Here is a 24,845-nt window from a genome sequence, read left to right on the forward strand (position 1 = left end):
CCAAAGGTGGAAAAAATGAAATAAAACTTGCTTCACCTGATGAACAGAGCAAATGCCATACCTGTTTGCCCAGCTAGTGCTGGGGCTCTGGGCAGAAGGAAGGCACCGTGAGGTCCTCCCGAGAGAGTGAAAGGACTCTGGACACACCTCGAAAAGGCAGAAGTGACTTTTACATAAAGCATGTGCCAGCTTTGCAAATAAGGCAACAGTTGGGGGAAATGTGAGGCAATGGATGGGAGTAGAAATAAGGAAATGTGACCTAGAAGTTTGTGATTAGGAACCACTTTGTAGAGCCTCGCTTATTTGCTGCATTAGATAGTCCTTGGAAATAAGCTGAGTGGCCTCATTTTGCAGATTCATTTGTCTAACCAGATACACTGTAGGGCCAGGGTTTGTGGCTAAGTAAATGAAAATCCAGCAGGATTGGAGGGAGCCACCCCAGGACCTTGCCCCTCACCAGCCATCTTGAAGAGTCACCCACCTGCCTGCCTGCCTGTGTTCCTGCCCCACTGCCGAGGAGACCTTTTCAGAATTATGTTAGCTGTTCTAACAGTTCCTTTGCCTTTCCTTATGCATTTTATAGTCAGCTTGTTAATATCTATTAAAAAAGCTTGCTGAGATTTTGATAGAATTGCATTGAATCTATAGATCCAGATTCCTTTTAAAAATTTGTATTATTCTCCTAGGATAAATCCTGTCCCATCCCCATACAACCAAATCCCCATTGGGTGGGAGTGAGCTCCAGCAGCTCGACCATCCCAGGCTCTGTGGGAAGAAAGGATGCATTCCTACCCCTAGATGGGCCCTACTTCTCTGGGCTGACTCTTCCCTGTCTCTGCCAGCCTTCTTGTAGCTAACTCTGTAGAGGCATGGATGACTCATCTCTAAGGCAGCTCCCTTCCCCCAGCCCCCTGTGTACTGCCCAGATAAGGTGTGCCCTGGAAAGCTGGCCCATGGAAGAGGGCATTCAGGGGCATTCGTGTCAGTGTCAGCTGCTTTTTTTTTTTTTTAAATCTCTCCGTCACTTCTTCCTGTGGGAGGTTGGCTGATATGTGCCATGGAGGCGTGTCTAGGGCAGTGTTTGTGGCTGACAGCCATTGCCACCCTGCCTTGTGGGATGGATGGATTGTTGGGTTGGGGCTGACAGGTGGGAGGAGAAGGGAGGAGGCACTTAACCAGGAGCACTCGCCTCCTCCTATGCCAGAAAGTGCCTGAACAAGCAAGTCCCGAACTCCCAACCTCCACAGCCACCACCTCCCTGTGGCTTTGTATGGAGGTCTGCACACAGCTGGAAAAGTTGGTCACCATCAGAGATAGTTGTTTGACCGGGGCTGGGTGTCACATATTGCAAAAGCAATGAGGCCACTAGCCTTCCTTCTTCAGAGATGGAAAATCTGTTTCCCAGCTCAATGTGTGCATGACCCTCTTGTGGAGAGACTTCCCACCCCAGCTAAGGCCCAGCCCTGGCCCAGTGCCCAAACCCTTGAGTCCAGCCAATGCCAGGCCTCTCTGCTCTGTGTGCTGGGCCCCACTGATGGTTTCTACACACCAGGGTGTATCACAGATCATGGTTGTTTGATCCATGACATCAGCTTGATTTGGCATACATTGCTCCACTCTAGTGGTATCAACCAGGGCGGCTCCCATCACGCCTCCTGAGTTCTTTCAGTCCCACTGTAGAGGATGTCTACATCTGGTGATGTCCCAGTCATGGGCAGTGGAGATCTCCTGCTGAGGCAGCAGCACAGAGACCCACCACTGCCTCGTTTTTCCTGACCCTGTTTCTCAGGAATAGGCCTGGTAATGTGGGAGAATGAATCGAGAGAACTGGTTTAAGGAAGATGGTGAAGCCAACTCACTGTGTGCTGGCACCCGGCACCTCCCTTCTGGGTAGGGTGGGGTAGGAGCACAGCTGAATCCTTTCTGTGTGCATTAAGTCATGATATCTTGTGTGTCCTGATCTCAGCTTCCAAAGCTTCTCTTATGAAGTCTTCACCTCTGTTCTGGGACTCAATGCGATCTGCATTTATAGGTGAAGAAACTACAGTCCAGGCAGGTGAAGCAACTTGGCTAAAATTTCCTTGGCTAAAATCCTCCAACTTTTGAAAGGGAGTGGAGCTGCCACTGAGACCCCTCCCTGTGTGGGGAAAAGAGTCTTTGGCAGAGTGCAGCAGCTGCTAGCGGTTTGCTGCTCAGGGCAGCCTGATGGGGTTGAGCACCATCCACTTTCCCAGAGTGGTCTGTGGGCTAGATTGGGCCCTGGGAGGGTAAGGGGCAGTGGGCTATGCAGGCCCCTGTCCCCCAACATCTGGGTCCCGCATGGCCGATGTGGCCAATCCAGTTCTCACCTTATGGGCCCTTTGGGGTTTAGCTCATCTGCCATAAACGTTTACTCCTCTCCTGTTTTAAAATTTAAATTGATATTTACGGCCAGGCGCCGTGGCTCACGCCTGTAATCCCAGCACTTTGGGAGGCTGAGGCAGGTGGATCATGAGGTCAGGAGATTGAGACCATCCTGGCTAACACTGTGAAACCCTGTCTCTAGTAAAAATAAAAAAAAATTAGCCAGGCATGGTGGCGGGCGCCTGTAGTCCCAGCTACTCAGGAGGCTGAGGCAGGAGAATGGCGTGAACCCGGGAGGCGGAGCTTGCAGTGAGCCGAGATTGCGCCACTGCACTCCAGCCTGGGCGACAGAGTGAGACTCCGTCTCAAAAAAAAAAAAAATTAAATTGATATTTACATAAATTATAGATTTTTTGATTGTAGAAAACTTAGAAACTACAGATCAACATGTATCTGTGCATGTCATGCTGTTTTGTAACCTTTTTTCATGAGCCATGTCATGACTATCTTTCGGTAAATGCACTTTCATGAAATTATCTATGGCAGCTTAATATTTCTTTGAGAGTACCATGTTTTATTTTTTAGTCCTGGGGTTTTTTGTTTTGTTTTTGGCAGACCAGTTTTTTCTAATGCCTTAAATACCCACTAGCTATGGGCTTTCAAGTGGGATGGGTGCGAAGTTCAACTTGTCAGTGTAGAGCACCTTGGTTAGGTTCTGCAGCGTCCAGGATGAGAGTGGGTGCAGACCACATGATGCAGATGTGATGGCAGCTCCGGCAGGGCAGGGGCCTCATTTAACTAACACTCAGTCCTGGTCATTGCGTGGAACAGCCATTGGCTGCTTATAAGCCATCCCTCAGGGGCCTTTGGGTAGGCCTTGGTGCCAACACGTGGCCATAGCTGTTGATCTGTCTTGGTGGGGGCTCCCATACAGATCTCATCCCCAGCCAGCTCTGGCTTCTCCAGCCTCCTTGTTTTTAAGGCAAGGGCTTGACTATACTACTTCTGAAGCTCCTTCTGCCTCTAAGACCTGTGACCTAAAATTGTAATTTTTAGGGCTGAAGAAGGCTTCTCCTGGCAGTGGGGAGAGCTGAGAGGCTGGGCTCCTGTTGAGGGAGGGAGTTTCCAGGATGATGCTGTAGGCTGAACTCCACTGTGGGGCAGGCTGCAGGAGTTTTTCCTTTGAGGAACACTTGAGTGCCCAGAGCCCTGGCAGAGCCACCTGCAGCCCTGGACAGGCCCCAGTCACTGCGTCAGGTAGCTTCTCTACTGCAATCGCTGGTCCCTGAGGAGCCAGATGCAGGAAGCTGATGTGGGGTCCACCCCTAGGCCAGAGAGCAGGGTGCGGATTCTGCCTCCAGCTCTTCCTTCAACTCTGGCACCTTGGATAATCTTTCTGGACTGTTTTCCACATTGAGAAAATGTCAGTGACAACCTCTCCCTCTGCGGAAGGGTGGTCTCGAGAGGTGGCCTCTGAGAGGCCATGTGTGGAGGCTGCCCCTACTGGGGAGGGCACATTATCTCATGCTTTCTGGCCTGGTTTCAGGTGGGGGCACAAAGGCGCTCCCACTCCTTATTCTGAAACCCGCTGAGGACGCATTTGCCAGGGCTTGCTTGGAGGCCTGTCCACCCCCTGGGGCTGTGATGTGGCTCCGTCCTGCCCATGGTCACTTCTTGTGTCATGTGCTCCAGTAGACCTTGTCCTCTTTGTGTGGCCAGAAGGACAGGAGGCTTGGGGTGGGCTGGATAAGAGAAGGGAAGGGAGGTTTTATTGCCTTACACTGTACCCATTCTTCAGGCTGGGGCCACAGTTGCCTTGCTGGGCGACAGCTGGAGGACAGTCTCCTCTGCCCGTGAGTGGGGAAGCCACTGGGCTCTTTAAAAGTCTCATTTGCTGCAAAGCCAGCCATTGAGTGTTCTAAAGAAAAATATCAACCACCAAACAAAAACATCCCTGTACTAAATTATCCTTTGCCCTCATAGCCTGGTGGTACTTTAGGCCACTCTAGGGCACTCTGCCAGAAGAGATCCCAGAGGTGGTGTGGCTATTATGAATTATGCTGCCAGGATCGTGCGTATGTAGAATGCTTTGTTTTGCTTGCTCCTGTTTTGTTACTATTTCTATGGAATAATTTCCCCAGAGCAGGGTTACTGGGTCAGGGGGTTTGAACATTTTAATGGCCCTTGAAAGAAAGACCAGATCAGCCTCTAGAGCAGTTGTGTACCTCATTTGGGGTAGTTGCCTCTCCCGTTTTCATGCTTCTCTCGGGTCTGGCCTCTGGCAGCAGCAACTGAAGCTTTGTTATTTATATTGGGAACAAGGGGTAGGTCTCTGTGTGCAGAGCCTAAAGCAAACAGAGGATTATTAGGGGCGTGTTTGAGTGTCATGAATGTGTTTTCCTGGCAGAGCTCCAGTGTCTCAGTACTCTGAATATTAAAAATGAAAGTGTTCTTTGATCAAAGTTGCCAGTCTCTCTGGTCAGTGGTGGCCTCTGCAAGGCCTGCAGGCGCATCCTGGGCATGGCCTTCCCTGTGGTCTGTTACTAGGAGGAGTGCCTCACAGCAGTTCTCTCTCTGGCCCTTGACGGGGCCTGTATGGGCAGGAGGGACCAGGGTGGCCAGTTGGAGGACCTTGTTCTCAGGGAACAGGCCATGTGGGACTGTCCTGTCCTTATCCTCTCTGCCTCCCTCCAGGGGCCCAGGGCAGGGGGTGAATGTGGAGTAGCCTCAAGATATAAGGGATGAGAAGGGAGGCTAGCGCCCCAAAGGATAAGCCTGGTAGCATGAGTGAGTGAAGTGGACCAGGGACCATGAAACCCCCATGATCAGTGTAGGCTTTGAGGCTAGTTTGCCAGTGATGGGGTTGAATCAGATTCATAATCTTAAAGCTTCCTTTCATTTCACCATTCTAGAATTCTACTCTGGTTCTATACTTGACAGAGAACATCAACTTTCTCCACCTGCTTCCTCTCAGTGGCACATGTGAAAAAGCACCCTGGGGTGATTTCCTCTGAACCTCCCTGGCCATCCCATGTCCCGGGCTCCTGCAGCTGGCCTGAAGCAGAGTAAAGTAAATAGAAAAGGTCAGCTACCTATTTTAGAAGGAAACTATAGAATGCGAACTTGGCATTCCCTGTTGCTTTGCCACACACAGAGAAGTTGCTTAGGGGTTGGCTGCCCCGGCCCAGCCACATTCCTGCCCTCTCTATCTGCTGGGCACAACTTCTTTGCTTCCAAATGTCTTCTCAAGTCATTGAAAGGCTCAGAGAGCCCCAGGCTACCCATAAAGCTCTTTCTTGAGTGCCTTCTGAATTCCTTTATCCAGCTTGAGGCAATGTATGCTGAGCCCCTCCTGGAGCTGCCTGGTGCCTTTAGGGCAGGCTATGAAAGACAGACATGCAGCCGACACAGGGCCACATGCGTGGAGTGGGGTCTGCCGTGGAGAGGGTAGAGAGGCAAGTGGGGCAAAGGGGGCCCAGGAGAAGGGCGGTCACTGTGCCTCAGGGTGAGTAGGAACACTGGGAGGGGCCCACAGGGCCACCTCCTGGAGCTGGCTCTTTAAGCGTGATGGACAGGGAAGTGTGTAGCTGAGAGGGTGAGCAGGCTGTGGGGCCAGGACCATGTGAAGAAGCTTGGACTTGTTTTGGGGACAATGGGGTCCCTGAGTCAGAGGGAGGGTCAATGGAGGCACCGAGGTGGCTGCTGTGTCTGCTCCTGTGGAGAGAGAGCAAAGCTCCACCCAGGCACTGGCTAACGGCGTAGGGTGGACTGTGGGTGGCCTACGGCATTTGGTGCAAAGGATAGTGTCTTAGAAGCCATTGGGCTTTCTGGGCTGCCCTCCTTCCCATAGACTCTGGGGCAGAAAGCCCCAAAAGCATGGCCTGGTCTCTGCTTCCCTTTGGCTAGGGGACAGCCTGGCCCTGAGCCACAGAGACTGGCCATCAGCAGAGCTGAGGTGCTGGTGCTGCCTGACTCAGAACCCTGCCACAGTCCTCTGCTGCCTTACGGCCCCCTGCCTGTTTCCTCTTTATATTTTTGAGTACTTCGTTGGTTGTTTCTGTGTAGAAAGAATACTGATTAGAAATTCTGGAAACTACAGAAAATCAAAGAAGCAAGTAAAAATCACTCAGAGCTGGGCATGGTGGCTCACGCCTGTAGTCCCAGCTATTCAGGAGGCTGAGACAGGAGAATTGCTTGAGCCCGGGAGATCAAGTCCAGCCTGAGCAATGTAGTGAGACCCCCATCTCTCTCTCTTTTTTTTTTTTTTTTTTTTTTTGAGATGGAGTCTTGCTCTTTTCGCCCAGGCTGGAGTGCAGTGGCACCATCTCGGCTCACTGCAACCTCTGCCTCCCAGGTTCAAGTGATTCTCCTGCCTCAGCCTCCTGAGTAGCTGGGATTACAGGCACCCGCCACCACGTCTGGCTAATTTTTCTATTTTTAGTAGAGATGTTGGTTGGCCAGGCTGTTCTTGAACTCCTCACCTCAGGTGATCCACCCGCCTCGGCCTCCCAAAGTGTTGGGATTAGAGGTGTGAGCCACCATGCCCAGCCAAGACCCCCATCTCTTAAAAAAAGTAACTCCTAGAGATAATCACTGTTAACATTTTTGTTGTTTTTATTTCTTTTCTTTTAGCTAGAGCTAGTACCTTCTCCCCTTAGCAACTTCCTCATTCTAAAATGGGGGTGGCAGAACCATTGTTTGGCTCCAGTTGTCCTCAGAAAGGTGGCTTCCAGATGCCCGTGACTGCTGGTGAGTGCAGGCTGCTTCAGTATTTCCTGGCCAGCTGACAAGGTGTTAGGTGTTGGCCTGCCCTACTGGTCTGGCTGGCACCATCTCGTCACGCCCTGCCCAGTCTCCAAGAGCTGTGGCAGCCCTGGACACTGTAAGGCTATGGGAGCCCCTAGGATGGCAGCCTGGACCTGCTTTCTGTGTGAACCTGTTGTCCTACTATTTGTTTCTTGACTTTCCTTTTTCATCTCCATTCTTGTCTCCTTTTGGATTTTTTTGTTTTTAATCATTCCACTTTCTTGCTCTGTTAACTTGTTAATTGTGTGCTGTTTTCCCTTTCTTTTAGTGATTTCCACAGGCATAACAACATACATCCTTAACTTATCAACGTCTAATAGAAAATAGTAGCATTTTTACCATTTCCTCTACAGTGCTTAGGACCTTAGAACATTTTAAGGCTATTTGCCACTCTGCCTTTTATACTATTGTTCTTATATTTTAAATACTATAAGTTATTACTCTTTTATACAGTCAATATTCATTTAAATTCTCTTTTCCCCCTGCTCTTTTTTTGAGACAGGGTCTTGCTTTGTCACCTAGGCTGGAGTGCAGAGTGTGATCATAGCTCTCTGCAGCCTTGAACGCCTGGCTCAAGCAGTCCTCTTGCCTTAGCCTCCCAAGTAGCTGGGATTACAGATGCAAGCCATTGTATTTACCCTTTCTGAGGCATTTTATTTTTTCCCTGCAATTCCATGTTTCCATCTGAGATCATTTTCCTCTAGCCTAAAGTATTCCTTTTAGTATTTCTTGAATAACAGATTCACTGATAACTAATTCTCCTAACCTTTCTTTGTCTGAAAAAGTCTTTGTCTTGAAGGCTTCTTAACTAGATTTAGAATTTTATGTGACATTTATTTTGTCTGCACTTCTGAGATACCATTTCATGGTCTTATGGTTTCCATAGTTTCAGTTGAGAAGCCAGCAGTCTGTTTTAGTTTCTGCCTAAACACACATTTTTTTTTTTTCTCTCCAGGCCCATGAGATTATATGAGGTTGGTGCAAAAGTAATTGTGGTTTCTGCCACTATGTTCAATGGCAAAAACCACAGTTATTTTTGCATCAACCTAATGGGAAACTCTGCTCAGTCTCTCAGCTTTTCAGCTGCTGCATGTAAATAGACATGCTTTAAGGGGAAAGAGAGACGTGATGTCAGGCTCACTTTGTTGTACTTCCCTTATCTCCATGATTGCAGCCCCTGAAATCCTTGCTGTCTTGGTACTTCTCTAAAGCCAATTAAAAAATATATATACATTTTTTTTTTTGAGATAGTCTGCAGCCTAGGCTGGAGTGCAATGGTGCGATCTCAGCTCACTGCAACCTCTGCCTCCTTAGTTCAAGTGATTCTCCTGCTTCAGCCTCCTGAATAGCTGAGATTACAGGCATGTGGCACCACACCCAGCTAATTTTTGTATTTTTGGTAAAGACCGGGTTTCGCCATGTTGGCCAGGCTGGGCTCAAACTCCTGACCTAAAGTGATCCACCTGCTTTTATAAGGGAGGTTAAATCTTGGGCCTGTGTTGGAAAGGCCAGGTCCCCAAGCTCAACCCCCCATCCTCCTTGACCTCTCCCAGAGACTCCTGTCCTTTGGTAGTGGTGGAATTCCGGGGGTGAGCAGTCAAGTGGGCATTAGGGAGGGGAAGTCTCTTAGCTCTCCAAGCTAAGGGGACTGGAGGTCAGAGAGACTGCACCATTTTCACACGATCACACAACAGTGACTGCACATCAGATTAGCCCTCCAAGAGTGAGTCTGGGGAAGGGTGGACCCAGCTTGATACAGCTGGATGCACCCAGCACAGCCTTAATGTTTCTAAATGTGGAAACTGAGGCCCAGAATGGGACCTTCCCATAGTAGTCGGGATCTAGGTGTTCTTGGCTGCTTGGCCAGTGCTCCGCTCTGGGGGTGGCAGGGCACAGTGGGTGCAAGGCTCTGCTCCTGCCTCTTGCTTCTGGTTCAGTCCTCCAGTTGGCCTTCTGAAGCCTCAGGCAGTGGGTGGGTCTGGAGGCATGGGTGCATGTTGCTGCTGTGAGTTCTGGGTGCAGTTCCCTGTGGTCTCTCCTCTCTCCTACCGATTTCTCACAGAACCCTGGAGACAGTTTCTGAAAGCGACAGTTTTTTTTCTTACTAATCCCTGCAGTTTTCTTCCCACACCCAGTTTCTCTTCCTCATTTCTCCCCACCCTGTTGTGAACGAAAGTTTTTGCACCCAGTCATGCCCCACTTTGTCTCTGTGACCTGACATGTACCCCCAGGCCCGAGGCAGGTGTTCAAGGATGGGGGATGGGGTGGGGTATCTCTGCGCCTTCTGGGATTGCAGGTGGGCTTCCTCCACAAAGGTGATGCTGGTACTGCCCCCCCCGCCCAGTGGTTCAGCCCAGCCCCAAGGCTCCAGGCTGAGGGACCCTGGCAGGAGGGAAGAAGATGGTAAGTAAGCTGGGGGCAGGAAGCGGGTGGAGCCCTTGAATAGGAGAGTGAATGGCATCTGAAAGCCCCTGAGTCCGAAGCACTGCCGCTTGCTAGCTGTGTGGCCACAGACACCCCTGCCTCTGGGAAAGCTTGCTTTTGCAGGGCCTGAGGAAGTCAGCAGCACTTTTACCTGGTCCAGACAGAGGGCTTGGGAGTTGGCAGACTGTGGGAGGCCTGTTGGAAAATTGTTTCCTGCCTCAGAAGCCCAGGACTTTTCTGAGGGACCAGTGGTCAAGAACCGAAAGAGGTACTGGGGAAGGAGGAGGACCTACGGCCTAGTCTCACCTGGCCGGCATCTGAGGGGCCACTCCTGCATCCCCTGGGGCTAGGGGTCTGTCCTACTGCCTCTGCCTTGCCTTTCTTAGACCCAGCAGCCCCCAGGACCTCTCACCCTGCTGCCCTGTGGAGTTACCAGGGACACCTTTTCCTGGGAGCCTGCTTCTGTGTGTGTGGGGCTAGGATATTATGAGCCCCTGAGCCAGAGAGGACCCCAGTGAGTTCTTGGTTCAGCCACCCCTGCCTGAAAAGACTGAGGCAGGAAAAACATAAAAACATAGTAGCTAGCCGCAGCTCCCTCTGGGAAATTGCTGGCCCCTTGTGGCTCCTCTCCCTTCATTGGACGATTCTGGCCCCTTGTGGCTCCTCTCTCTTCATGGAGGCCTTGGGGGCTGTGCAGTTCTCACTGCTGTCCTGGTGGACTGTGGCCTTCCCAGCCTTGCACATGGTCATGCCTATTTTCACAGCCCTCACGGGCCACTCTCACCCGTCTTGGAGCCAAGTCAGCCTCTCGTGTGCTTTGTGCCTTGACCCTGTCCGCGTCATCTGCAGGCCCAGGTGCCACCTCCTCCTAGAGTGCCTCCCTTCCACATTCCCACAGCTGTAGGCAGCCGCGCCCCTCTGGAGCCCTGCAGCACCTGCTTGTCTGTCCACATGTCACTCCTCACTGCCACATGCCCCTGGCCCAGCACACCCATATGCTTTTCTGTAAGTAGTTGAGGCGTATTCCATGGCATGAGCCCCAGGGCAGGAAGGCTCTGAAGAGGGGCCAGACTTGGGGAATTTGTGGGTGACCACTGGCCTTCTCTTTTGGAAATCACTCAGCCTAGGAGCTTTAGCCCTGGCTGGGAGTCATACATTGCCTTGAGCTCAGATGTGCAGCCACTGCTGTGTGATCCTATGAAAAGGGTACAGTCTCTCTGACTTCCAGTCCCCTTATCTGTCAAATGGGATGATCCAGGAGAGACACCCTGTGAATGCTCCCTAGGCATCCTTGGCCCAGCTCTGGAAGAGAACCGTACTCCAACAGAGTAGACGAGGCCTCTGGAGGGCAGCCAGTCCCACTGAGTGGCAGGGGATGGTGCCAAGGGGCCTGCCTGATGGCACGCCATTCTGTGCTTCTCCTCCTTACCAGGCCATCTCCAGAGAGTGCAGAGGAAAGTCAGGAAGTCACGGGCTATGCAAGTTGTATGAATGAATGAATGAAACCATGTCACACACTGACTTCGTGTCTGCTTGTTCTCTCTATTCTTGCAGGGAACTTAGGCTGCGGAACTATGTCCCGGAGGATGAGGACCTGAAGAAGAGGAGGGTGCCCCAGGCCAAACCAGTTGCAGGTAAGCAGGCTGCCCCTCTCCACCTCTGCTTCCTGGCACTGTCAGCCGCCCTCCACCTCAGCAGGCTTTGCTCTCTGAGAATAACCAGCAGTACCAGGACAGGAGTTGGGTCTGCAGGCAGGACCCTTTGTTACCATCTCATGGCAGATGTGCACAGTCGGCCTTCGGTGGCAGCAGAGGCTGTCAGGGCACTGAAGAGGCCTCTTGTGCCTTCTCAGTCCTGCTCACACCCTGAGACCGAGGTCTCCCGGGGATCAGAGTGGGGTTTGAAAAAAGTCACATCCTCTCAGAGGACTCCTGGCTGAGAAGTGGATGTGGTCATGGGGCCCTTGGGCAGCAGGGCAGGGTGATGGGTCCTGTGAGCCCTGGGTGGGTCAGAGACAGGAGCCAGTCATTCAGCCACACACAGCAGTGGACGGGCAGTGTGGAGCACTGAGGCAGGGGAGAGGGCCTGGCCCAGGGCTTGCCTAGTCTCTTGCCATGGCGTGGGAGCAGCACAGCCACCAGGAGCTTCTGGCCGTCCACACTACTCATGCCAGGAAGTTTCTTAGTCCTGCGGATCCCTGGGCCTTTGCCCTGGAGGGTCCCCATTTTAATTCTTTTATGGTTTTTTTTTTTTTTTTTTTTTTTTTTTGAGACGGAGTCTCGCTCTGTCGCCTAGGCTGGAGTGCAGTGGCATAATCTCGGCTCACTGTAACCTCAGCCTCCTGAGTAGCTGGGATTACAGGTGTGCGCCACTGCGCCTGGCTAATTTTTGTGTTTTTAGTAGAGACAGGGTTTCACCATGTCAGCCAGGCTGGTCTTGAACTCCTGACCTCAGGTGATCTGCCCGCCTCGGCATCCCAAAGTGCTGGGATTCCAGATGTGAGCCACTGCGCCTGGCCTTGTTATCAACTTTCTTTGAATTACATAAGTAACAAGTGAATAAATACACTTATCTTGGGAAAAAGTAAAGTGTTGCCCATTTGGCCACATCCCAGTCTGCTTCCCCACCTCCTTCATCCCCGAAATGCAGACACTTCCCTGTGATTTGCTTTGTAGTTTGGGCACCATCTGGTAGGGTAATGGTGCACTGGGAGATAGTAGGCAGGACAGAGAGGTGAGGAACTGCCCAGGTCAGGGGCAGCCCTCAACCCTCATCTGTGTCTGGAGGGAGGTGAGGCAGAGCAGGAGGGCACTCATGGGCCCACTGAGTGCCAGGGGTTGGAGGAAGCCCACAGAACCCAGTTGTTAGTGCTTCTGCCATTTGTCCCCAAGGGGCAGGACCCTCCTAGTCAGATTGCTCAGAGGCCCACTGTGCTGGCAGCAGCTTGGAGGAGCTGGGAGGTACCTGTGCCCTGGTCTTGGGAGCATACATCTGAGGTGGGATGGAGGAAAAGCCACCTGTGGCTCTGGCTAGGCCGGGACCCAGAGGACATCCTCAGAGCCCAGGAGCCCTGGGATTATGTGAGAAGCCAGTCCTCACTTTGTATGTATCCAGGCAGCTCTCTGGTCTCATAGTTGTCAGCATCCATGCTTCCTGACTGACTGTGGCTGGCTGCCTCCTGATGTCCCATTCTTGGCCTGTGGGGACTGCTTCATCCTGGGAAACCCAGGCCCCTCCTCCAGAGCTGCCTTTGCAGCGTCTTCACCTCTGGCTGATTGGGGGCCACACAGAGGTGGGAGCAAGGAAGCATGGGGTCCCGTCTCTCACTGGGGGCCACAGTAGGCAGTGTCCCTGCAGAGTGGCAGCGCCTTTCCCACAGGCCTTCTCTGTTTTATTGCACCCTCTAGTGGAGGAGAAGGTGAAGGAGCAGCTGGAGGCCGCCAAGCCCGAGCCCGTCATCGAGGAGGTGGTGAGTGCCTGGGCCACCCTGGCATCCTCGCTGCTTCTGTGTGTCCTGTTTCTCTTCACCACTTGCTCTCCCTCTGCCCCCCGTTCCTTCTCGTCACTTCTTTATTCCCTTCCCTCCTGCCTCTTTGCCCTCGTCCCTCTCCTTCCTCCTTCTCTTTCTCCCATTTCTCTCCTTCTCGAGCCTGCCCTCCCCCTTGTCCTGGGGCGGCCCCTCCACCCTGAGGTGTGTCTCCTCCCTTCCCAGGACCTGGCCAACCTCGCTCCTCGGAAGCCTGACTGGTGAGTGTTGCCCGTGTGGGGCTGGTGTAGGCTGACTCGGGGGCTCTTGGTGCCAGCATGGGCCTGGGGCTTGGCCCTTCCTGCCGTCACAGTGCAGAGACTGGCAATACAGACATAGAGTTACACGAGATAGCTACTGTTGGAAACCAGTGCTGAGGAGGACATAAGTGGTGGGATGAGAGGGGAGTGATGGAGAGGGGCTCAGGCACAGGGAGCAGCAGGCCCCTCATGAAGGCCCTCCTTTGAGGTTGAGAGCCCATCTGCTCCAGAGCTCCCGTTTGAGCAAGGCCAACTACTGTCCTTGGGGGCCAGCGGTGGAGGGAAGGGCAGACACAGTTTTCTGTTCCTGTTCTACCACCGTAGCTTGTTCCCTCTGGCCCTGGTTTCCTCCTCTCTGAAATGGAGGTCGTCATCCTTCTTGCTGGGCTGAGAGAGAGAGGGAGAGAGGGTGCTGTGGGCTGGGAGGCTTGTGTCTGTCTTCACCTTGAGCCGGAGGTAGGGCTATATCCCTCTCACCTGATTCTGGGTTGAGTTAACACCAGCTGTTTTAATTTGATGAAACAAAAGCATGGGGCATATGTCCTGGGAAACCCAGAGCCAGAGAGAATGGGCTGAGTGCTTGTGCACTTCTGGATGCCCACAGTGGAGGGGCTGGGCCGGTGGCTGGAGGAGGAGCAGGGCCTACAGTGGGCAGGAGCAAGTCACTCCCTGATGGAGACCAGAGGACCAGAGCAAGAGAGGGTCCCTGAGAAACCATCCACCTTTGCCTTAGCTTAGTCCCTTGTGTTGGGTGGGTTTGTGGTGCTAGTCCCCCTGCCTCAGTGGGACAGGGAATGATGGTTCTTGCTGGGTTTCGGAGGGTACAGAAGGGGAATGTCCTGGCCTCTTCCCCAGGGCAGCCCCCTCCAGCAACCGAGCATGACTCCTAATGCCAGAGAGCTGCAAGAGGGGAGGGGGCCCAATGCCACATCAGGCCAGCCTTCACCTTCCTGCTTCTCCTTGCCTCCCTGCTCCAGGGACCTCAAGAGAGATGTGGCCAAGAAGCTGGAGAAACTAAAAAAGCGGACTCAGAGGGCCATTGCCGAGCTGATCCGTAAGTGCAGTGCCTGGGAAGGTGGGGTCCTGCCCACTGGGTGGTGGCACAGGCACAGGGCTCCTCCCCACCCCTTCTGTCTGCCATCCATCCCAGGTGAAAGGCTGAAAGGCCAGGAAGACAGCCTAGCCTCTGCAGTGGATGCTGCCACCGAACAAAAGGCCTGTGACTCCGACTGAGGTGTGCCCTGCTCCACCACTCGCCCATCAGGCCTGTCCTGCAGGGTATGGTCTTGGGCAGGTTTGGGGGCTAGGCTTGCCATCACCTCCAGTTTGGCTTCTGAGCAGAGACTCCCTGCCCGTCAAGTCTGAAACCCCCATGGTTGAGGTCAGCTGCTTGTCTCCTGGGTGGCCCCTGCCATTCTGAATGGAGGCAGAACCAGCAACAACTCTGGGCATGCCTGTGTCTGCACATGTGGATGTACATATGTCTGTATATATGTATATATTTTGAACTTTTTTTTAAAAAAATCAGCAAATAGAGACAAGGAAACCCCTGTGTGTGGCAGAAATGTGTCAGATATTTTCTAGGTCTGAGGGTGCGGTGGATTTGGGCTCCACAGGATGGAGACAGGGTGACTGCAGAGGTGGTACTTAATATGTATGAATAACCCCTGTGTTGAGCTGGGCATGTTGAGGCCGGAGGGGTGGGGAACACTCAGGGCTGCCGTCTGCGGCCAAGTTCTGGCCCAGTCCATGGTCAGTGCTGGTCATCTCAAGATCCCTGGGTGATAGAGACAGGGTCTGAGAAAGTCCTTTTAAGACCTCCCCCAGACCTAGGCCTTGTAGTAGTCTATGGAGTAGCTGGAGAGGCTCCCACCCTGGTCCTCTGGGGATCCTCACAGTGTGAGAGAGACTGGGCCTTGGCAAGCCCCAACTCAGGGCCACTCCAGATTTGATGCCGCTGGCACTGCTTTCCCCACTCTCCCCAGCCCCAGGCGGCCTCTCTCCCTACTCCACCAGTCAGAGCTAGACTGTGGCTCCCCTAGGACAGAGACCCTGCATGGGAGGGGTGGCCCATTCTGCTAGAGACAGAGACGTTGTAGGCTGAGTTTCAGGTGTGGTTGTGGACCCCAGATCCCCAAGGTTCTGGCTTTAGGACATGAGCCTTCTCTGTGGAACTGACTCTCCAGGGTACCTGGCTGGCTGCATCATCTCTGACTGCAGTACCAGTGGCCAACTGGACTTGCATCTCCTCCAGGGTGCTTACACCCTTGAGTTTCCTTCGGGATTTCTCCTCGAGCCTCCTGCCTCTGCCCTAAGCCGTCTAGTGTGTTCTTCCTCTCCGCAGTGTTCCAGAAACACAATGACCCATCTCTGGCGGACAGTGCCAAGCACTCTGGTCATAGAGGCAGAGTGGGTTTGTGCACACAGAGACCAGCACGCTCACAACCAATGAAAAACCCTTTAAGTTAAAATTATGCAAATATTCTTGGAAGGTAATTCCTGTGTGGAAAAGAAACAGAAACTTCTGGCTGTGGGTGAGGGCTAAAGTGGTAGCTGGCCAGCTTCTGCATTGAGTAGTAAGACAAGACCAAGACCCTGACTCCCACATGGGGCAGAAACCCTTCCAGTATTTCCTAGGTCCAGGGGTACATGTAGGACTGGAGCCAGGCTCCCTCTGTCCAGTTGCTAAAACTGGAGCTGGGCTTTTTTTCTTATGAACAAAAGGGTGAAAAGATTCGCTGCATCTCCTGGGATTGCAGCTGGAAACAGGATCCATGTCTGTAGCAGTTGAAGGACTTGGATACCTGGTGACTGGCAACTAAGCTGCCACTCAGCATCAGCTCTGGGACTAGAGTAGGATTATCCCCCAGTACGACAGTCCCGAGAGCTAATGAAAGGTGTGCTTCTGGTTTTATGACCCTGGGTGTTGTCCTAGAAGGAAAAACAAAGTACCATGCATCATGAGTACTCAAACAAAATTTAAAAAATACACGAGAAAATCCAATGCCTTAAAGAATGACGAGTAACCCAAGTGGGAGGATTTATACCCAAGGAAACTGAAATAGTAACAGCCTACAAAGTTTTAAAAATGAGCATTTGTTTTTACGTCAGAGAGATAAAAGAGGGTGTGGTACCCTTAAGAACAGAGATTAGACATAAAGAACTGAGCAGAAATTTTGGAAAGAAAGAATACAGCTTTTAAAATAAGAAACTCACTAGAGAGCTAAGTGTATTAACTTACAGTCCAAGAAAGGATTAGTAAATTGGAAGTTAAAGCTGAGACGGTCATAAGAAGGTGGCAGTGAGAGATAAAGAGGGCGAGATGGAGGGTAGCTTGAGAACCTTGTTATACTGATACATGTCCTATAGATGACAGGAGTTCCGAGAAAAGGAAACCAGAGAGAGAAGGTACTTGAAGAAAGAATGGCCAACCACTTCTTTTTTTTTCTGAGACAAAGTGTCACTCTGTCACCCAGGCTGGAGTGCAGTGGTACCATCTAGGCTCACTGCAACCTCTGTCTCCCGGGTTCAAGTGATTCTCCTGCCTCAGCCACCCAAGTAGCTGGGATTATAGATGTGTGCCACCACGCCCAGCTAATTTTTGTATTTTTACTGGAGACGGGGTTTCACCATGTTGGCCAGGCTGGTCTCGAACTCCTGACTTCGGGTGATCTGTCTGCCTCGACCTCCCAAAGTGCTGGGATTACAGGCATGAGCCACTGCACCCAGCTGGCCAACCACTTCTGTTTCTAGTTTCATGGTGGAATAGTTACCTGAACTGGTCCTCTCTTTGCAAACAGCTAAAAATACTAGGTAAATAAAGAATAACAACAAATATTTTAAAAATACAGCAATGAGCTGGCAAGAAAATAAGGAATACTTTGGCAGAATGTAAAAGAAGTAGCAGAATGCCAAAGTCTGACCTTTGCCTTGAGGGCGTTTGACAAACCAGGTGAAACTGAACATTGTTTTTTGGGGTTCTTGATGCCTGGGCTCAAGACAAGCCAAAACCTTTGCAAAATGTGGGCCCTAATAGAACTCTCCGTAAAGCTGGGGCCCCAAAGGATGACACCCTCTGTGAACTAATAGCAAATCTGCCCTCCTGGCGTCCCATACAAAAGTTAAACCTTGCCACTTACTGAACCGATAAAAGGTCTTCCTTGAGAACTGAGCCAGCCTTCGCGTGGGTTTTTGTACATGAGAATCCCAAGAATTTAAGTGGCCCTACTGGTCCCAGAATGTTGGAAGTCTCAAATACTTGATAGAAGAAAATGTAGATCCTAGCTGGACAAAGCTTTATTCCTATCAGTTCTCAAAGAATTCTCCCTGATGAAATTCCAAGACATATGAGAATCTTAGGGCCACTCAGTGACCCTGGATGGACAATGACCCTCAAGGATCATCCCCAAACATGACCTGGGCCACTTCATGATGTACTGCCTCACTGCTGCTTAGTATCATGGGCACAGCACCTGTCCCTGCCCACAGTGCGACTAGGAGTCTGGCCCCATATAGGACGATGGCTTGCTGGGAAATGAGCATCAAAGGAAGGGAGCAATAAATTTTGAGCCAAGAGCTTTAAGTTATTTTTAAAATAGAAAAGAGAAATGAACAGGTTGCAGAAAAGCTCATCAGACACACAAGGTAACAGAGCCTCAGGCGCAAAATAACCAGCATCAAAAATGACATGGCTTACAAAGACTTCACACATCAGAATTATCAGCCATGGAATTTAGGTATGTTTAAAAATTACTTAAGAAAAAAGATGCGAAAATAGCAGATTTGCAAAAGAACCAAACCAGTATTCTGGAAATAAAAAATATAGTAGTCTGGCCCCCACCCCTGGCATCTCCAGTTTCCCTTTCTGTGGTTTCAGCTACCTGTGGTCAACCATGTCCGAAACTATCACATGCAATAAGACACTTTGAGAGAGACCACATTCACATAACTTTTATTACTGTATATTGTTATAATTGTTTTCTCATTAGTTATTGTTAATTTGTTACTATACCTAATTTATAAATTAAACTTTATCATAGGTATGTATGTATAAGAGAAAACACAGTATATATAGGGTTCAGTACTCGCCACCATTTCGGGCATCCACTGGGGTTGGGGGTCTTGGAACATCCCCCCATGGATAAGGAGTGACTGTATAGCACTATAGTGTGTTATGGCAATTAAAAACCTTGTATCTGTGAATTAGACAAAGGTGAAGAGACAATTAGTGAATGGGGGGCTAGATCTGAAGTTTTCCAAAATGCAGCCCAGCAAGATAAACAGTGATATTGTAAAGCAAGAGGCTGACATGGAGAGTAGAATGAAGGGATCCAATGTAAAGTGACAGAGTTCCAGGTGGAAAAAAAAAAAAACAAACAGTGAAAATGAGGCAGAAGCAATATTTAAAAACAGTGGCTGAGAACTTTCCAGAACTTTTGAAAATCACCAATTCACAGATTCAGGAAGACCAGCAAGTCTCAAGCAGGTTAATAGGAAGAACTATACATCCAAATGTTCTGTTTCTTCATCTGGGTGATGATTAGGCATTTTTACTTTGTGAATATTCATTGAACTGTATACATGTTTTATGCACTTTTTGTATGTTTATTCTAAGTAAGCAAATTTACTTAAAAAAATTCTACACTTTTTATTAATCATCATTTGCTACACATAAAGTAGCCAAAACTTGGGGGCTTAAAATAACAAACACTTATTACCTCAGTTTCTGTGGGCCAGGAATCAGGAGTAGCTTAGCTGGGTAAGTCTAGCTTGGGGTCAGTTGTGAAGCTGCACTCATCTGGAGGCTGGACTGGGGCTGGAGGATCTGTTTCCAAGATGACTCATGGGGCTGTTGATTGGTGGCCCCTGTGTCTTGCCACATGGACCTCTCCATCGGCCTATGTGTTCTCAAGACATGGCAGGTGGCTTTCCCAGAGTGGCAGTCTAAGAGAGAAGGCAGGAGGGAGCGTTGTGGGGCTTTCTTACGATCTGGCCTTGGAAGCGATATTCTGCTACATTCTGTTTGTTAGAAGCAAGTCACTACGCCCAGCCCACACTTAGAAGAATTAGGTTCCACTTCTGAAGGGAGGACTGTCTAAGAATTTGTGGACTTATTTAAAAACTACCACATACCTAATCACATCGTAATAACATTAAAGAGCACAAAGACCAAGAAAATACCTTAAAATCAGAGAGAAAGGACATACTACCTTTCAAGGAGCAACGTAGCAGCAGATATCTCAGCTATAACCAGTGTAAACAGGAATGAAAGAAAGTTGTCATCCTAGAATTGCATACTCAAGGAAAATATGAGACGTTTTCTGTTTTTTACAGAGATGGGGTCTCACTATGTTGCCCAGGCTGATCTTGAACTCCTGAACTCAAGTGATCTGCCCACCTTGGCCTCCCAAAGTGCTGGGATTACAGGCATAAGCCACCGCGCCTGGCCTAAGATGTTTTTAGACCAACAAAGTCAGGGATTCTGTCACCAGCAGACTCTCACTAAATGAAAATCTATTTTGGGGTAATGAAAATGTTCTAAAAGTGATTGTGGTTGCACAAATCTGTGAATATGCTGAATATGCCAAGAGCCATTGAATTGTACAGTTTAATGGGCGAGCTGTATATGTATAAAGTTGTATTTTAAAAATGAAATAAGCATTCTCCTTTTTAAAAAATCATAAAGGATATTTTCAGACTGAGGGGCACAATCCCAGATGGAGAGTCCAGAGAAAGGAAGTATAAATGTAAATAAGCACTGACCTTATAAAACAGAAATGTGTTGTGGGGTAAAGCAGGAGCTATTTAGAATACATAACAACAATGGTATGTAAGTTCAGAGGTAGGAGGTGGTTGGGGTTAAGTCCTAGAAGACGCTCACTCAGGAAGAGGGATAAGACTAGGAAACAGGCCTGTTGACATTTCTAGGGTAACCTGAAAAGAGTAGAAATAGAGTGTACCACTTTCAGAGGAGATGAGAGAGGAAAAAAAAAAAAAAAAACCAGAATGAGAAAAAAGTAACTATCCAAAAGAAAGCAGAGAGAAAAGGTGGATTGAGTATTGAATCCAGATATATCAGTAATAGCAAGGTATTAGACTGCTTTTCTTTTTTTTTCCTTTAAACTCAGTTTGCTGAGTTTAAAAAAACCTGAAGCCGACCGGGTGCAGTGGCTCATGCCTGTAATCCCAGCACTTAAGGAGGCTGAATTTGCTCGAGTCTCAGGCAGATTGCTTGAGCCCAGGAGTTCAAGACCAGCCTGGGCAACATGGTGAAACTCCGTCTTCTACAAAAATAAAAAATAAAAAAATTAGCCAGGCGGGGTGGTGCGTGCCTGTAGTCGCAGCTACTTGGGAGGCTGAGGTGGGAGATCACCTGAACCTGGGAGGTCTGAGCGACAGAGTGAGACCCTGCCTCATAAATTAATAGAAAGAAAGAAACAAAGATTAATGGGACTAGAAAAGCTCTATCAAGCACAGGATCAACAAAAGAAAGTGGAGGTGGCAGGAGTGAGGCCAGGCAAGGGAGACTTTCAGAAGCGTCATTAGCTACACCACTGTGCTGTGGAGCAGTGGGACCTCCCACCCACAGCCATAAGAGTGTGAAATGTGTAACCACGTTGGGAAAGTTGAACATGTGCACGCTGGGACCCATCAGTTCCGCTGTTAGTGTACTAGAGAACTGTTGCGCATGTACACCAGGAGACAGGGACAGAAATGCTTGTAGAAGCATTGTTATAGCACGGGCACATGTGTGCACACACGAGCACACTAAATCAAAGCCAGAATGTGGTAATAATAAGTTGTCATTCTGACAGTGCAATGTTCCATAGCTGTGAGAAGAGCTACAGCCATGTGCAACAAATGGATAGATGTTGAAAGAAGCAAGTCACGGAAGAAACAGAGATGAGCCATTTGTGTGATGTTCCAAATAGGCAGAGTGAGACAACGTAAGGACACACGCAGGTGGTAAGGCCAGGGCAGAAGAGCAAGGTGGTGATCGTCAACTTCAGGCTTGTAGTTGGCTCTGGAGAGGGGCCCTTTGAGATAATGACAAAGTGTTTTTCTTGGCTTGAGTGATGGGAATTTATTCTCTATATGTATTTATTTTTATACACCTTGCTGTATATGCTGTATTTCAACACACAGGCTTATTTTTTGTCTGTGTATGTATGTATGTATGTATGTATGTATGTATCTATCTATCTATCTATCTATCTATCTATCTAATCTATATTTAGAGATAGATTCTCTGTCACCCAGGCTGGAGTGCAGTGGCACGATCTCAGCTCACTGCAACCTTCACCTCCCGGGCTCAAGCAGTTCTCCAACCTCAGCCTTTCGAGTAGCTGGGACTGTGGCTGTGTGCCACCATGCCTAATTTTTTTTTTTTTTTTGTGATGAAGTCTTGCTCTGTCGGCACGCTGCAGTGCAGTGGCGAGATCTTGGCTCACTGCAACCTCCGCCCCCTGGGTTCAAGCGATTCTCGTGCCTCAGCCTCCTGAGTAGCTGGGACTACAGGCACGCACCACCATGTCCAGCTAATTTTTGTATTTTTAGTAGAGAGGGGGTTTCATCATGTTGGCCAGAATGGTCTCTATCTCTTGACCTCGTGATCCACCCGCCTCGGCCTCCCAAAGTGCTGGGATTACAGGTGTGAGCCCACGCCATTTTTTAATATTATTAGTAGAGATGGGGTTTCACCATTTTGGCCAGGCTGGTCTCAAACTGACCTCAAGCGATCCTCCCACCTCAACCTCCCAAAGTGCTCAGGTTATAGGCATGAGCCACCGCGCCCAGCCTATTTTTTCTTTTTTTTAAGAGCAGTTTTACTACATCTGCAGTTTGACTCCAGTGTTCTATATGAGAACATCGAAGCTAAAGGGAAAAAATAACACAGGCTGCATGTAAAAATTTTAAGAGATTACCTACAAAGGAATTAGTTTCACTTTTCATCAACAATAGATACCAGAAGACAGTTTTCCTAAGTGCTCAGGAAACAAATGTCAAGTCTGCTCAGTTACCATAAGTAGGGGCATGACAATGTTTCCAAGCTTATGACGCTAAGTGTTTACCATGCACTGATCTTTGCTGAAAGACCTAAAGGATGGGATGCTGAGCAAAAACCAGTCTGGGAGTGGGGAGTGGATATGGGAATCAGGACTGTTTGGCAGCCACCCATGACTGGGCTTAAGCAAGAAGGGGTTTTATTGTCTTGTGTTAAGTCCAAGGTGGTACCATGGCTCCCTGAGGCCACCAGGGATGTGAGTCCCTTCTGTCTCCCCAGTTGACATCCTCATCTCCTCATGGGGGCTTCTGCCCCATCACAGATTCAAGGTACCGGCAGGAGGAGAAGGGCAAAGGGCAGGCCCGCTGAGGAAACCCTGGCTCCAACCCTGTCCACAGGCCTGTCTTCATTTCGCGTTGGCCATGACTGTGTCAGCAGCCGTGAAGGCACCGGGGGTATATGGGTGTTTTAAGCTGGGCACTTTGCCAATGAATTGAGACTGTTTGAGGAAGGTAGAAGATCCTGGGAATGCAGCCAGCAGTGAGCTACAGGGTGCAGGGAAGAGTGGTGTGCAAAGAGACTGGCAAACCCTGGAAAGGTGGATACCATTGATGAGCCTCTAGAAAGACGCAAAAGAGAAGTCAAATTACGAATATCAGCAATGCAATAAGGGCATCATACTCCACAGACGTCAGAAGGACAGGAAGAGGACAGTGTCAATAACCGTACCCACATCAATTCCACAGGTTGTTCAAAGGGGCCAGGTTTTTGAAAAGCACGAATACCACACCTCAGCCAAGATGAAATAGATAATTTAAATAGCTCTATTACTATTAAGAAAATTGAATTTATTATTTTTAAAGCCTTGAAAAACCTCCAAGCCAAGGTGTTTCATTGGATAATTGATAGGTTTAATGTAACTATTAGCAAAAGCCCAGCGATTTTTTTTTCTGGATATAAAGATTATTCTAAAATGTATATGGAAAGGCAAAGGAACTGGAATAGCTAAACAATTTTTAACTAGAAGAGAAAAGCATAAGGAATACTACTCATTTCACTACCTGTTGTGGGCTTATTTTACAGTAATAGCAGTCAAGATTGTGGTGTTGGTGGAAAAAGCAGTAGATCAATAAGACAGAATACACAAGCACAGCCAACTTTTTTTTTTTCTTTTTTTGAGACACAGGGTCTTGCTCTACCCACGTTAGAGTGCAGTGGGGAGATCTCAGCTCTCTGCAGCCTCAACCTCCCGGACTCAAGCAATCCTCCCACCTCAGCCTCCTGAGTAGCTGGGACTACAGGTGCGTGCCATCACACCCGGCTAATTTTTGTTTTTTCGGTAGAGATGGGGTTTCGCCTTGTTCCCCAGGCTGACCAACTGATTTTTGACAAAGGTGCAAAACAAATTGATTGGAGGAAGGTCAGTCTTCAACAAATGGTGCTGGAGCAAAGGGTAATTCATAGGCAAAAAAGCAAAAAAAAACCCAAGCCCGAACCTCAGATCTTATACAAAATTAACTCAAACTGTACTGTGGACTTAAATGTAAAATGTAAAACTATGAAATTTTAGAAGTAAACGAGAAAACCTTCAGGACCTATAGCTCGGTCAAGAGTTCTTGGACCTGAGATCAAAAGCACAATCCATAAAGAAAAAAATTGATAAATTTGACTTAAAAGTTTTTGCTCTGACAAAGACCCTGTTAAGAGAATGAAGAGCGACAAACAAAATATTTGCAAATCAAATAAAGGACTCATATCAAGAATATATGAAGAACTCCCAAACTCAACGGTAAGAAAAAACAAAACAAAACAAAAAAAACCAATTAGTAAGTGGGCAAGAGATATAAAGAAACACTTCACTGAAGAGGATATACAGATGGTAAAGATGTTCAACATTACGAGCCATTAAGGAAGTACCAGTAAAGATCACAATATATATATTTTTTGAGACGGAGTCTTGCTGTGTCGCCCAAGCTGGAGTGCGATGGCGCGATCTCGGCTCACTGCAAGCTCCGCCTCCTGGTTCACGCCATTCTCCTGCCTCAGCCTCCTGAGTAGCTGGGACTACAGGCGCCCGCCACCACACCCGGCTAATTTTTTGTATTTTTAATAGAGACGGGGTTTCACCGTGTTAGCCAGGATGGTCTCGATCTCCTGACCTCGTGATCCTCCCGCCTTGGTCTCCCAAAGTGCTGGGATTACAGGCATGAGCCACCACGCCTGGCTCACAATATCTTTACACACGTATTTGAACAAATAAAAATAGTGATAAACGCTGACAAGAAAGTGGAAAAATTGAATCTCATACGTTGTAGGTGGGAATGTATAATGGAACACCCACTCTGGAAAATAGTTTGGCCATTTATTTATTTTTTATTATTATTATACTTTTAAGTTTTAGGGTACATGTGCACAATGTGCAGGTTTGTTACATATGTATCCATGTTACATATGTAGCCATGTTGGTGTGCTGCACCCATTA

General features: G+C 49.2%; 1 protein-coding gene across 8 annotated transcripts in view; it reads left to right on the forward strand.

Moving 5' to 3' along the window:
- CCDC12 (coiled-coil domain containing 12) overlaps nucleotides 1–24,800 on the forward strand; it is a 78,176-nt gene extending 53,376 nt beyond the window's left edge. For 5 of the 8 annotated variants that reach the window (XM_058442035.1, XM_058442036.1, XM_032161778.2 and 2 more), the window contains 2 exons: nucleotides 11,128–11,207; nucleotides 12,981–13,324. In XM_058442035.1, coding sequence (XP_058298018.1) covers nucleotides 11,128–11,207; nucleotides 12,981–13,324 — 424 coding nt within the window. The other 3 variants (XM_032161779.2, XM_058442033.1, XM_032161782.2) reach the window with 3 other exon arrangements.
- The last annotated feature ends 45 nt before the right edge of the window (nucleotides 24,801–24,845 follow it).

Source organism: Hylobates moloch, unplaced genomic scaffold, assembly GCF_009828535.3.
Source record: "Hylobates moloch isolate HMO894 unplaced genomic scaffold, HMol_V3 SCAFFOLD_8, whole genome shotgun sequence".
Classification (NCBI taxonomy): Eukaryota; Metazoa; Chordata; class Mammalia; order Primates; family Hylobatidae; genus Hylobates; species Hylobates moloch.